The sequence below is a fragment of the Epinephelus moara genome, chromosome 20 (genome assembly GCF_006386435.1).
Source record: "Epinephelus moara isolate mb chromosome 20, YSFRI_EMoa_1.0, whole genome shotgun sequence".
Taxonomy (NCBI): Eukaryota; Metazoa; Chordata; class Actinopteri; order Perciformes; family Serranidae; genus Epinephelus; species Epinephelus moara.
The window spans coordinates 37,513,313-37,526,129 of record NC_065525.1 but is presented as its reverse complement, the minus strand read 5'-3'; the positions used below and the strand labels follow the sequence as shown (position 1 = coordinate 37,526,129).

The window sequence follows — 12,817 nt, the reverse complement described above, 5'->3', positions numbered from 1 at the left end:
CTGTTCACAGCCCAGTGGTAAAGGCCGGAGGCTCCCTGAGGTCTACTGCATCGTCAGCCGCCTGGGCTGCTTCGATCTCTTCTCCAAGGTAGATACAGTAAACTAAGCATGTTGACATATCAGTGGTGGAATGTACTGTACTGTTGTATAATTTTGAGGTAATTTACTTGAGTATTTCCTTTTTCTGCTACTTTATATCTCTACTACACTACATTTTAGAAGCCAATATTAAACATTAATCTTAGGATGAAATGAAAAATGCCCCTTTAACCCTTCTAGATCACATCCCAGGCCACATTGTGCACCTATTTAACAAGAGGCCACTATGCCAAAGGATAAACAAAATTAATTTCTTTGTATTCTTACATCAATATCCAACATTCTTCCTGTAAAACAAAATATGACGTGTACTTACGTAAACTAGTACCAACCAGTTTCAGCCAATAATATCTTGACATCCACCCATCAGTCATTCTGCAACTTTCAGCCGCACAGAGCTAAGATTAGATAGCTTGTTAGCAACACCATGCTATGTTGTCTTCGTTACCCTGGGCTGGAATTTATTCACTTAGAGTAAACTGATATCTGTGACAGCTCGCGATTATGTACAAGGCATTTTACAGTGGACTGCTTCAGAAACTAAAGTTACAAGGAGCATATTCCAAACTCTTTGTCTCTGTTTCTTGCCCCACTCTGGCACCCACTTTTCAACGATCAAATCAAATTCCTCCCAGTGTTATATTTAGCCAGCCTATTCTGTTTCACTGGGAAATATGTCACGATACTAAAGCTAGATACTCTTGAAATGCTGGTTTATGCAGACTTTAATGTGTTGTAAACATGACTGCATCTTTAATTATAATCCAATAATAAAATATGTTCTGCAATGGGCCGTTCTGCATAATAAGTACTTTTATTTTTGGGGTATTTCAAGTTTTTTTTGATGCTAATGCCTTTATACTTTTATTTGAGTAGGATTTTGAATGCATGACTTTTTACACCGTAGTATTGCTACTTTAACTTCTCAAACTCAAATTCATTTATAAAGCACATTTAAAACAACTGAGGTTGACCAAAATGCTGCACAAAAGGAATAAAATGCTAAAAACGCATACATACATGAAAGTTAAAGATCTCATTACTTCTTCCACCACTCACACAAATGCACAAAGTAAACATAAATACGTCTTGCATCAAATTAAATTACAGCACACAGAATTGCATGTGTTACACAAACACATACATGCAACCCCACCCCCATTAAAAGAGTACAGAGCAGTACCACCCTCGGTGCCCGCAGAGCCCCACCCACCCTGTGAGCGCTCTACTTTCCCACAGAGCCTCGAAGTCCTGGCTCCACTACAGACGCACATGTGAACTGCAGCTGATGTGGTTACCGCAGTGGAAAAGGTTCCCCGTATTGGGCCTTAGATTTATATGCATGTCGGCCTGTAGACGTAAATCTGTGCCATTGCTAAAATTGGGTTTGTAAGGATACAGGCCTGTACAGAGAAGGGTCACTACAGTATATCTGCTGTAACAGGAGAGCTAAGTAGATTGATAGCTGCCTCTACATTGAAAGTAGTCAGTGTTGATGATGTTCTGAGTATGTTTCATCTGTTACAGATCAGCTACATAAAAGTTTAATGTAATACAGATGTGTACAGTATGTGAGCGGAGGGGTACACATGATGGATTCAGGCTGTTAGCCATTTGTTGTATGGACTCCTGACAGTGTTCGACTATCTCCACCGCATCATGGCAAGAATGTATACGTTTGTGATGATAACAGCCAGCGTTCTTGACAGAATGAAAGTCTTCCAAAGGATTTTATATACATTGAGTTACTCCACCCTTGAGTCATTTATCATAGCACCTGAATCTGATGCCGTCAGTTCCCAGAAAGAAGAGAATGTAATCTCAATGGGACTTTTACCTGCTTGAAAAAAATAAATTCTTCTGAAAAGCCCAGACTCCATCTCTCAGGACTCTCGTGCCTGATGTTGATCCGTTTTCTGACACAGCCAGTTTGAGTTAACTCTGGCAGCGGCATGTGCTGGTTTCACTTCACACAAGTTTCTGCAATATTGTTGAAGTAATGTCCTGCACACATATAGCACATACAGCTAAAAATCAACTGGCCCAGTGAGTTCCTCCGGAGCTAAAGGATCAGTAGTCCTCACCTCTAGGGCACCGATTATCAAATTATGTTTGTCTTTTTTATCAGTAAAAGTTGAATCACATTTTCTTTTTTGTAGAACTTAAATGACAGTCCTCACCTCCCCACCTGCAAATATTCCACCAAAAGAAGTTCAACCCCAACCCTATTTTGCAAGGGCATTATCACTGCATCCTGGGCTTAGTGCTGCCAAAGACTATTGTGACTGGTTTAAAGAAATACAAACTAGCCAGAGCATTTTTTCCCCTATCGCAGAATGATCATGTCTGCTCCCAGACCTTTCTCTTGCTCTGACACAGCGCTGTGGAGATAGGTCTGATTACGTGTGACTAGTTTAAGGCTAATCTAGTAACTTAAATACCTGATGAGGTGTCACGTTGATGCTATAATAATTTTAAAATCCAAGCTCTTTGATTTGCAGCACTGCCTTCAGTGGCCCGATGCATCCAGAGATACAAAAGCGATATCTACCGTGGTATAAATGATATCAGACGGTTGATAATTTGAATCATATCCAGTATATAATTTAACAAATCTACAGTGTAGACATATGAATGTGCTTTCCGCGCTGTGTTTTGCAGATCCTGGATGAAGTGGAAAAGAGGAGGGCTATCTCCCCGGCTCTGGTGCAGCCGTTCATGAGAGGCATAATGGAAGCTCCCTTCCCTGCTCCAGGAAGGACCATCACTGTCAAAAACTTCCTACCTGGCTCCGGGACAGAGGTGAGATGGTGGTGGTGTCACTGTGGAAAACCAGTCGTTTTTCACCTCATTCCTGGAGGCAAAACTCATGTGCTTTTAAAGATTATATAAATAGTCATATTCTTAATGTGCATGTAAGAAGATCCCTATCTAATACTCTTCGTGTCTTTCTTTCTCTTTCGTACAGGTGATAGAGCTGTGTAGGCCGTCAGATTCTCGTCTGGAACATGTGGACTTTGAATGTCTCTTTTCCTCCTTGAGTCTACGTCTCCTCCTCCGAGTGTTTGCCTCTCTACTTCTGGAGCGCAGAGTCATCTTCACTGCCGACAAACTCAGGTTGGCACCAGCAGCATATTGTTACAGAGCACAGTGGTTAGCCTGATTTCCAGCCTAAAGAGTCTTTGCAACAGGCATCAGTCTTGCGTTGGGTGGCATTATTGTGCTGTTTTGATTAATCTGCTGCAATCAGACTATCGAAGTTAGTGTTTTGATGATGAAAAGATCGAGAGTAAAGAGTTTGAATGATGTGACAGAGAGACCTCAAGTCGACAAACAGTCTGAGGAAAAGAAGATCCTGACCGAGTGTGAGAGGAAGGAATGCTGTTATGTTATACAGTCGCCTGGGGAACAATCACTTCTTCTCTGGAAAACTGTCATGGATGCCAGATAGAAGGAGTTAGGCTTCAGAGCATGACTCCAGACCTAACACGTGTGCGCAGTGACATCAGCACACCCACACAGCCCACTTAAAACCTTTAACTGTTGTGGCACACCTGGTTCAACATGTGGGTTCAGCAGAAACAGTCTCAGTGTCGTGATGCAGCTCAGATTTAGTTTCAGATTTTTTCCGCATCTTCTCTTCTCGCCCATGTGCTGATGTTTTAAAGGTAGCATAGGAAGCATTTCTCACCAGAGCTCATAAGCAGATCACAAGTCGTAGCACATTCTCCACCGTGGAGTGGAAACTTGGCCTCGTCAATCATTTTGTTAATGAATTAACTGTGAGCAGATGCACACCCGGGAGAGATTAAGTTAACAGCGTGAGGTGAGTGTGTTTGCTGCCGCTGTATAGTTTTTATAAGTGTTACATCACTCTGCCCTAAGAGATGCTTTTTAACATTCCTCTCAGGGTAATAGCGGGTTTGTTGGAGCAACAGGAATGAACTTTTAACATTATGTTCCAAATTAAGAAACGGGTGGCAGGAGAAGTTTGTTTTCCTGAGGAGTTGATCAGCACCATCTTGTGGTGGAGCCTGGACTTTTAGTTTAGACTGTTAAAAGGAAACCACAGTCATAATACCCTTGCTTTTAAAGATGGGGAGATTTTTGTAATATTTTACTGTTTCTGTGAAGAACATTAAGATATCAAGTTAGCTCTTGTTGTCCAGTACCTCTGAATCAAAGCTCTCTTTGTATCAATGTCACTCTCTTGATTTGATCTACATGTGTAACTCATAGCTGAATACAGCAGGTTTTCTGCTTTCACTCTGTTTTCTGGGGATTGTTATAGAAAGCCATCATGGGAAATGTAGAAACTAACTGAGGCAGACGTAACTACTGTTGCCTCGAAATATACTGGGGTACATATTTAATGCACTGTACATCAAGGTCATTGTGGTTACATATATATATATAATTCACTGCACCCTTTGTGTATATATAGCTACAGGTGAAGATGTTATGTCACAATACAGGGGTGTGACATAACATATACTGCAAAGATAAATAAATAATAATCATAATGTTGAGATTAACAGTTAATTCTTGACCTGATTGTTGACAAAACAGTCTCACCGTTCTCAAGCTTTCGTTTGTATCTCATAATCATCCTCATCAGGTAAGTTTCCCCAGCTGTCATAAAATTATAGGTGTTCAGTTTTCACTTTTTACAATGCAGGAATCATTTGCTACTGTTTCTACAGTAAACAGAATTGCCAGCAAAAGTGAAAGCCAACCACTCGGCGTTTCACCTCGCTACATTTGCCTTTTTCTGGCACTATGTCCACGATTTTTTTTGCTTTCTCTTGCAGGGTGTGTGCAGGTCCTTAAAAAGTTTTGAAATGTCATAAATATAATTAATCGTAAATATCAGACCTTAAACGTTAGTAAATAGTCTTGAATGTGACTTTGTTGGTCTTAAATGCCACAAATATTTTCTTTAATGTCATTGTAGTTTCTGTTTGTCAAAATTGGTCAAGCTCTCTGTGTGAAGCTCCACATTTTTGATGTTAAAAATCTTTAAACCTACCACTAAACCTAATACTGTCTTTTTACTTCATCCTTTTACTTACTTGTTGGCAAAATGTAGATTAACCTAACTCACTCTAGTATTCTTATATAAAACCTACCTCTGCACAGGACCAAAATTAACTACTTACCTTCATACTTGCAAAGATTGAATGAGAAAAAGATGATTTGTCAAAAACTGTCTTAAATTTGGTTAAAGATTATCTTGAGAATGTCTTCAAAGGATTGAATTTAAGTGTCTTGGATGTGTGTTGCTTACAGTCTTTGACCTGGTCGCTACCTTTTTATAAAGTCCTGGCCTCACCTGTGTGCTGCACCCTGGAACATCTCAAACAAAGAAAATACGAAAATACAGACAGAGGGCAGAGTCTCTGAAAAATACACACTCTTACAGTGGGTCATAAGTGATGATTTAGAGGAATTACTTTTGTCTGAGTCTATGAATTGTTTTTTAGAAAGATTCTGCATAGTATACCTTTAAGAACTTCTCATACATGTTGGCTTACATACTGGGTTTGAAAGTTTTTAATCAACGATATGTTCAAAAGCTCCAGAATAGCTACGACCTTGTTGTGAGATTGTTTCAATAATAATCCAATGAAAGTATCCATAATTTAAGTATCTATTAAATGTGAACATTCCCTTTGAAGTGTATAATAAAAATAGTTTTTTGAAAACTTATCTTGTGCTAATATCCCATCCCAAAATATTTATCAGCTGGCTTTCATTGTTGTATGAGCGTTAACCTTTTTCTTTCTCTGTCTCCACAGCACGCTGTCTCAGTGTTGTCATGCAGTAGTGGCTCTACTCTACCCCTTCACCTGGCAGCATACGTACATCCCCGTGCTCCCACCCTCCATGCTGGACATTGTCTGCACCCCTACCCCCTTTATAGTTGGGCTCCTCTCCAGCTCTCTGCCTCGACTCAAAGAGCTGCCCATAGAAGAGGTAAGATGAGGGTTTTTTTTTTTGTGAGCCTTTCCTCCACTGAACAATAGCTCCAGGAAATGATATCACTCTCCCTCTGCTCTTCACTCAGGTCCTGGTGGTCGACCTCGGCAACAGTCGCTTCCTACGACAGGTAGAAACATAACTGAAACAGTGAAAATCGCCACATGGAGTCTTTTTACACGTGTGGTGACTCTACCAGATGTTATGTGAATGCAATATGTTAATTCACTGCATGTTTACTGTATTAGCAGCTGTGTTTTTATCTCCACAGCTGGATGATGAGGACTCCATCCTTCCCCACAAGCTGCAGGCGGCTCTCGAGCATGTGCTGGACAAGAGGAGGGAGCTGGCCTGTGAGAAAGGAGATCTGCCCAATGGTGACTCAGCACACTTATTACACCTTTTTATACAAAATATTTTTTATTAGAAATAAAAGAAAATAGAAAAATATACCAAAGACAGTGCCATAAAAATATCAAGATTACTATCTACAGTTTGGTTCCCACTCTTTTCAAGAAATCGTCTCCTCAGGACACTTTCAATGACTTACCGTGGGATCAATTGTCTCTTCTTTCTGCTGACTTAAAAACCTGGTTTAAGTGCCATTCAAGTGCTCCCACTGTTCTCTGGTGTTCAGAGTATTGCCAAACATAACCTCTATGTTTTAATATAATTTCAACTTTCCATCACCCCTGAGCAACTGCCAGCCACATTCAATGAAAACACATTTGGGACATTTGAGACACCTACAAATGATCACACAGCAACTGTGCAACTTTTGCGGTGCGTTAGAGCATTCTTCCATGACAACACTGGGTTTTTCCAGGGAAATTCTTTTTATCATGTTCCGGGACTTTTGTGTATGACTGGAAGCTACATCTACGTAATCCAAGTTATTCCAGATTCATAAGAGCCCTTAATAATGATGCACTCTACTGCAGTATGTATAAAAGGAACAGTTGGTAACTTTTAAAAAAATAACTGAACCTGTCACGACATCCACATATTACAACATGAGACAGATAGTCAGTGAAAAGAAATCATGTTCCCCTCATCTTTGTAGTGCTTCTAATGACCTTTACTAGAATCTACTGTGCTGTTGGAAAACAACCAATCAGAGCCTCAGAGTCTCTAACCCAGAGAGTCAGTCATGTCAATCACGCTCTCATCTAGATTCTGTAACTGCTTTGCCCATTTTTTTGCCCTAAATGTTTTCAGAAGTGTATTTTAATGTACTGTTTAGCTGTAAAATGAGAAAGTTTGTTCTGCCCAGTGTGTGGTGCTTGGCTTTTGCTTATGCAACATGGCAGCCAAGTCACAACATTCTCATTTTACAGCCAAACAGTACACTAAAATATGTTTCTTAAAGCATTTAATGTGACGAAATAGGCAACGCAGGCATAGCCTGAGTGTCAGACTGAAGCTCTCAGAACCTTCAGTCTAACATGGCTTCCATTGAAGGCGATTTACAAGGGGGAGGGAATTTGATTTTTCCCTAACCAATCAGTAGAGATCAACGACTCACCCAGAATCTGACGTCATTAGTATCCATGCCTCGGGAGTGCCGAAAACAAGGGAGCATTGCCCGTTTAAAATGTCTCCGTCGTCGTGCACGCCCAGCTGCATCGCCGTTAAATCCAGTTTAGCAGCTTCCTTAATTTGGTCCTCCATTAACGCGAGTAGTGGCGAAATACCTCGATAGCGTCGTTAATGTGGTCTGTAGGATCTGTAGCGGTCGCCATTGTTGCTATCCTCACCAGTTACCCACCTGCGTACAGCTTGATATCAGCGTGGCGCTGATTGGCTAATCGCTAGACCCCCGGCGTTCATTGGTCCGTCCATCGTTTGGACGAGATAAATCGCAAATTCACTGAAGTATGCCAGACCAGTAATGCAAGCCTACTCAGTTGAGTGGGCGGGGTCTATGGTCTGGAACCAGGCTAACGCAGGCACAGAATCTTAGTCTGTATTTAAACAGCACTGCCTAGTTTGACAGTTTGACCGCAGTTCATGTGAAAACTATAATCCATAGAGTTCAGTGTAACACTGCTTTTATCCAGCAGTTAGCAGGGATTCATTTTTTATAGCTCATGCACTCTTGGAGTGTTTCTCAAACTCTGGGACACCACGTGAGGCTGCTCATAGAGTTGGACAAGATTTTATTTGATATGATCACAGAAAAGACAAAAGAAAAGAAAAAAGTGAGGGTGGCACAGTGGTTAGCATTGTCGCCTCACAGTACAAACGTTCTTGGTTCAAACCCAAGGTGGGGGAGCCCCTTGGTGCAGAGTTTGCATGTTCTCCCCATGTCAGTGTGGGTTTTCTCTATGTGTCAGCCCTGTGATAGTCTGGCGACCTGTCCAGGGTGTACCCTGCCTCTTGCCCAATGTCAGCTGGGATAGGCTCCAGCTCCACGAGACCCCCAACAGGACAAGTGGTTACATAAAATGAATAGACCCCCAACAGGACAAGTGGTTACATAAAATGAATGAATAGAAAAGACACTGTCTGAGAACGACAATAAAACAAAGCAATTTAATGAGGTATGGAAAGACATTTATGAGGCCCTAAAAGAATAAAAAAATATATATAATAATAATATCAATAAAATACCTTTTTAAAAAAGATATGGCCGGCATGACTGGGAAGAGAAGGGGGAGATCCAGTGGCGTATACAGGACGTAGTACTGATGTTTTCATACTAGCCTAACACATCCCTAAGTTAGTAAATTATATAATATGTTACACACCAAAGTACTGAATACATGTTTGTCAGAGTGAAATGTGAGCAAAACCTCATGGTGGAAATCATGAAATCAAATGAAGATAATTTTTATCTTTAGGCAATCCATTTAAAGACCACATGACAAGTGTCACTTTAAGTCAAGTTTTCCACCATAAACAGAACATTGCAGAACATCTATAGTAAATATCCCTCAGGAAAGCTCAGTGCTGCAGCAATGTATATCACATGATAAAACAATGTCATTTGATTTCTTGGCTTCAGAGAATGGCTCTTGGTCTAAATAAAATATCTAGAAAAGTTCAAATGTGTAAAAAGTGAGTTGCGTGAGAAGGGGAGTATCTGTAAAAATTTCCAGTGAGTATGGAGTTTATTTTCCCACATTCTGAGGAAGAAGTTTAACCAGAAATACCTTGGCAAAATAACAGCTGAGTCACTGGTATTGATCAGTGTTTTGCAGACACTGGATGTGTTAGTCATTCTGCTGTGTAAGGCAGTAAATATGCTGTGATTTCATCTTTTCTATTTAATTTATTTTCTCTACCTCCACCCAGACTCCAGCTCCCTCAGTGCGGTGGTGTCGGAGGCCTTTGTACGTTTCTTCGTGGAGATGGTTGGTCACTACTCCCTCTTCATGGGTGGAGCAGAGCGGGATGATGAGTCAGTCTCCTCTCCCACCTTGCCCAGCCCCTCTTCTTCTCCCTCCTCGTCTTTCCAGCGAGACCCCTTTCGCAAAGCGGTCACTTCCAAGAGCTTGAGAAGGTTCTTGGAGGTTTTCATGGAGACTCAGATGTTCACAGGCTTCATCCAGGAGAGGGAGCTGCGCAGGCAGGGCCTCAGAGGTACTCAGATTTATCACCTGCTGTCATCTTACAGTGTAGTTTATGACTATTAAGGTAGAAATACTGGTTCACACCTGCTGTATGTGCCTTTCTGTTGAAATTAAATTTGTATTTTGCGAAGTAGCTGTGATTATTTTTCTTATTTCTAGAGAACAGTTTCTTTAGTTTTCCCATTTTTGGAAATTATATAGATATAATTGACAAAACGACCCCCACTCAAGGTCCACTTCTATATAATGCTCTGGAGCTTTCATCTTATCACATGGTCTTCATCAGCAGGTGAATTCTGTGTCGTTTTTACGGAACTGTACATGTTCTAACTTTCATTGTGGAGAGATAAACAAAACGGGGACCCGCTCATACAAAAACAGAGGTCTAAAACTCCACAGGGTACTTTTAATGAGATGATGAGGACTGTGTGATACGGTCAAAAGCTCCAGAACAGATGATTAAATGGACCTTGACTGAAGATTAATTTGTCACCTGCTGTTTTTAAGGTCAAGACTGAACTGTACAATGATGTCATAGTTTCTGAGATCTCAATATTAATTTGACTTTTTTGAAATAATAAGTTTAGGTTTAATGTTTTATATATGCTGCTTTCTGAGTATCATGTCATTCCACAGTAACTTCTCCATGTTCGTTTGATTTCACTCGTAAGAGCGGAAGCCCTGAAAGCAAGGTGAAAAAAACATTTGCAGACAATGTTGGCCAAAAGTTTATTACCAACATATATTGGATATTATCCCCAAAAGTAGGGATTTTTTTGTTCATACTTAGTATTTAATTCTGCCTCTCCTTTCATGAGATATTAGCGTAAGAGAGTGAGAAAGCCGTGCAGAACGAAGCACCTAGTGCACGATGCAAAGGGCCTTGAAAGTTCAGCCAAATTTATTTACAAAAACATAATACTCTATTTTTATTCAGTTTTATTAGTCATGTCTCTTTTTTCCAGGTATTTTCAATCGATCAGTCAAACTAGTGGGCTAACACACAGGAGATATTGGCTTTTGCAACAAAAGATTTTAGATTCAGAACTTAGCCTAGATTATATTTAGTATAACTGTGTCTGTGATTCACCTTGCCCCTCAGGGCTTCCGTACAACATTGTGAGAATATTTGATTTATTTGAACAGCGGTAGTAAGAAGTCTCTTAAAACATTTCACTTTAGATATTTGACTTGTTTTATTTCCAGGTTTATTTGAGGTGAGAGCTCAAGAGTATCTGGACTCACTGCCAGGGAGCGAGCAACGAGGGGTCAACAAGTTCCTCAAAGGTCTAGGTAAGATCACTGTATCACTCGATCAGTCACTTCATCGACTATGAAATAGCTGGACCAGTTATACAGTTAGATTTGCAGAAAAGCCTCTGCTCTTTAGGGCGCAATCAATAGCTAATGCAAATTAGCCAATAAAAGTGACGATTTGATTCACATCTGTTTTTTTTGTTGTTGTTGTTTTTCTTCAGGAAACAAGATGAAATTCCTCTCCAAGAAATGATGCTCGGAGTCAGGATGTCGTGTGTGAAAGAAGGAAAAAGCATGAAGAGGCGTGCAGCAGGAAAGAAGACAAGCTCCCTGAACGTGGAAGAACGCAGGGACGGAGATGTGTCTTTAGGTCAGAACAAAGGAAGACCCTTAAAGTGAACTGGACTCATAGTTTGTGAACATGAGGGAATCTGGGGGACGTTAGAGTTTAGCTCTCAGTTTCATTAGCCAGTCATTCCATTAGTGTTGTAAAGGGTTTCTACTCAGCTTGGACCAAAACACCCTTCTAATACGTTAAAGCAACGTCTAACAGTGTCTCCTTAGACCTTTGATTCACAGTCAGTCCCAGCAGTGTGTCACTGTATAGCACAGCACAGTGTAAATGTTTTTAGGAACAGTGTTCTCCTTATCTTCCATCTATAAATCTGTAAGCGGGAGCGTCTCTGAAGGTCCCATTTTGTACCATACCTTTCTATACATTCCAAGTATTTCCTATAGAAGCTTTTATAAATACAATAGTACAACTTCTTCATCAACAGGAGGCGTTTAAGTTAATTTATATTCTTTTTAGATAAACTTAATCTCTTTATTAAAGTTTCCTTCAGATGAGTGCAAAGAAATCTCCTGTAGTTTGTAATAGGCTTTATTTAACAGAGTCTAGTCCAGACTGTTTGTAGACCACTTTGGGTTGTTGGGTAAATGTACCACTGTTTTTATAAATAAACTTTTATTGGAAAAAGAAATGAGCACCAAAAGGAATAAAATGTAAAGATGAGAAGGAAATCAATGTGAATACATCTCTCGCTTGGGTTTGAGTGTCCGGTTTGGATGGACTTGATGTTGAAGGAAGATGTGTAGGTCAATCAGTATCAATGTGTTTCACAAAAGCAACTAGGTTTGTCGTAAACTTGATCGAGGATGCAATGAAACTTTATTAATAAAGTGATTTGAATTTTTGAATTAGACAAATGACTCCTCTTATACAATTTAATTAGTGCCTGTATTTTTGATTTAATAACTGATTTTTTTTTCTTTTTTTTTCAAAAGTAACACAGTCTCACTGTAATTAACCATTTTGAATTTTAAGACTGACACTGTTAAGCTAACATACTGTCTGTGTGTAAGGTAGTTTATCGACTGTAGGAACTCGATGACCAGAATTTGAACTTCCATGTTGGCCAGCACCACTCAGCAAGAGTAAGTATTTTTAGACTATTTATCTTGGAGATGGTTAAGTAAACAGATCAGATAAGATAACTCAACATTGTCAATGACTATTAAGTCCTAATATCCTTAAATGAGTACTTAACAACAACAACTACAAACTACAAAGATAATTAGTCTTAGATAAACAAGTTTCGACCATAAAATGTGATCAGGTTTTGGAACTTGTCCACTTTTGTGTTGGGATCAGCTGCAGACGGACTTGGCAGAGATGGCTGCCATCTTGTTTTTACATCCATCCATCTATCTATTTCCATTCGCCTACCTGGTGCCGGGTCGTGGGGGCAGCAGGCCAAGCAAAGCACCCCAGACATCCCTCTCCCCAGCAACGCTTTCCAGCTCCTCCTGGGGGACCCCAAAGTGTTGAGATATGTAATCCCTCCAGCGTGTTCTGGGTCTACCCCGGGGCCTCTTACCAGTGGGACATGCCGGGAACACTTAAA

At 40.3% G+C, this 12,817-nt stretch overlaps 1 protein-coding gene across 1 annotated transcript in view; it reads left to right on the top strand.

Moving 5' to 3' along the window:
* The window catches only part of si:dkey-82f1.1 (DENN domain-containing protein 2A), a 45,982-nt gene extending 34,068 nt beyond the window's left edge, over positions 1–11,914 (top strand). The window contains exons 12-20 of the mRNA XM_050073643.1: positions 11–88; positions 2,761–2,901; positions 3,068–3,216; positions 5,898–6,075; positions 6,167–6,208; positions 6,350–6,455; positions 9,376–9,663; positions 10,860–10,946; positions 11,132–11,914. Of these exons, the coding sequence (XP_049929600.1) occupies positions 11–88; positions 2,761–2,901; positions 3,068–3,216; positions 5,898–6,075; positions 6,167–6,208; positions 6,350–6,455; positions 9,376–9,663; positions 10,860–10,946; positions 11,132–11,163 (1,101 nt within the window). The 3' untranslated portion in view covers positions 11,164–11,914. The remainder of the gene's footprint in view (positions 1–10; positions 89–2,760; positions 2,902–3,067; positions 3,217–5,897; positions 6,076–6,166; positions 6,209–6,349; positions 6,456–9,375; positions 9,664–10,859; positions 10,947–11,131) is intronic.
* The last annotated feature ends 903 nt before the right edge of the window (positions 11,915–12,817 follow it).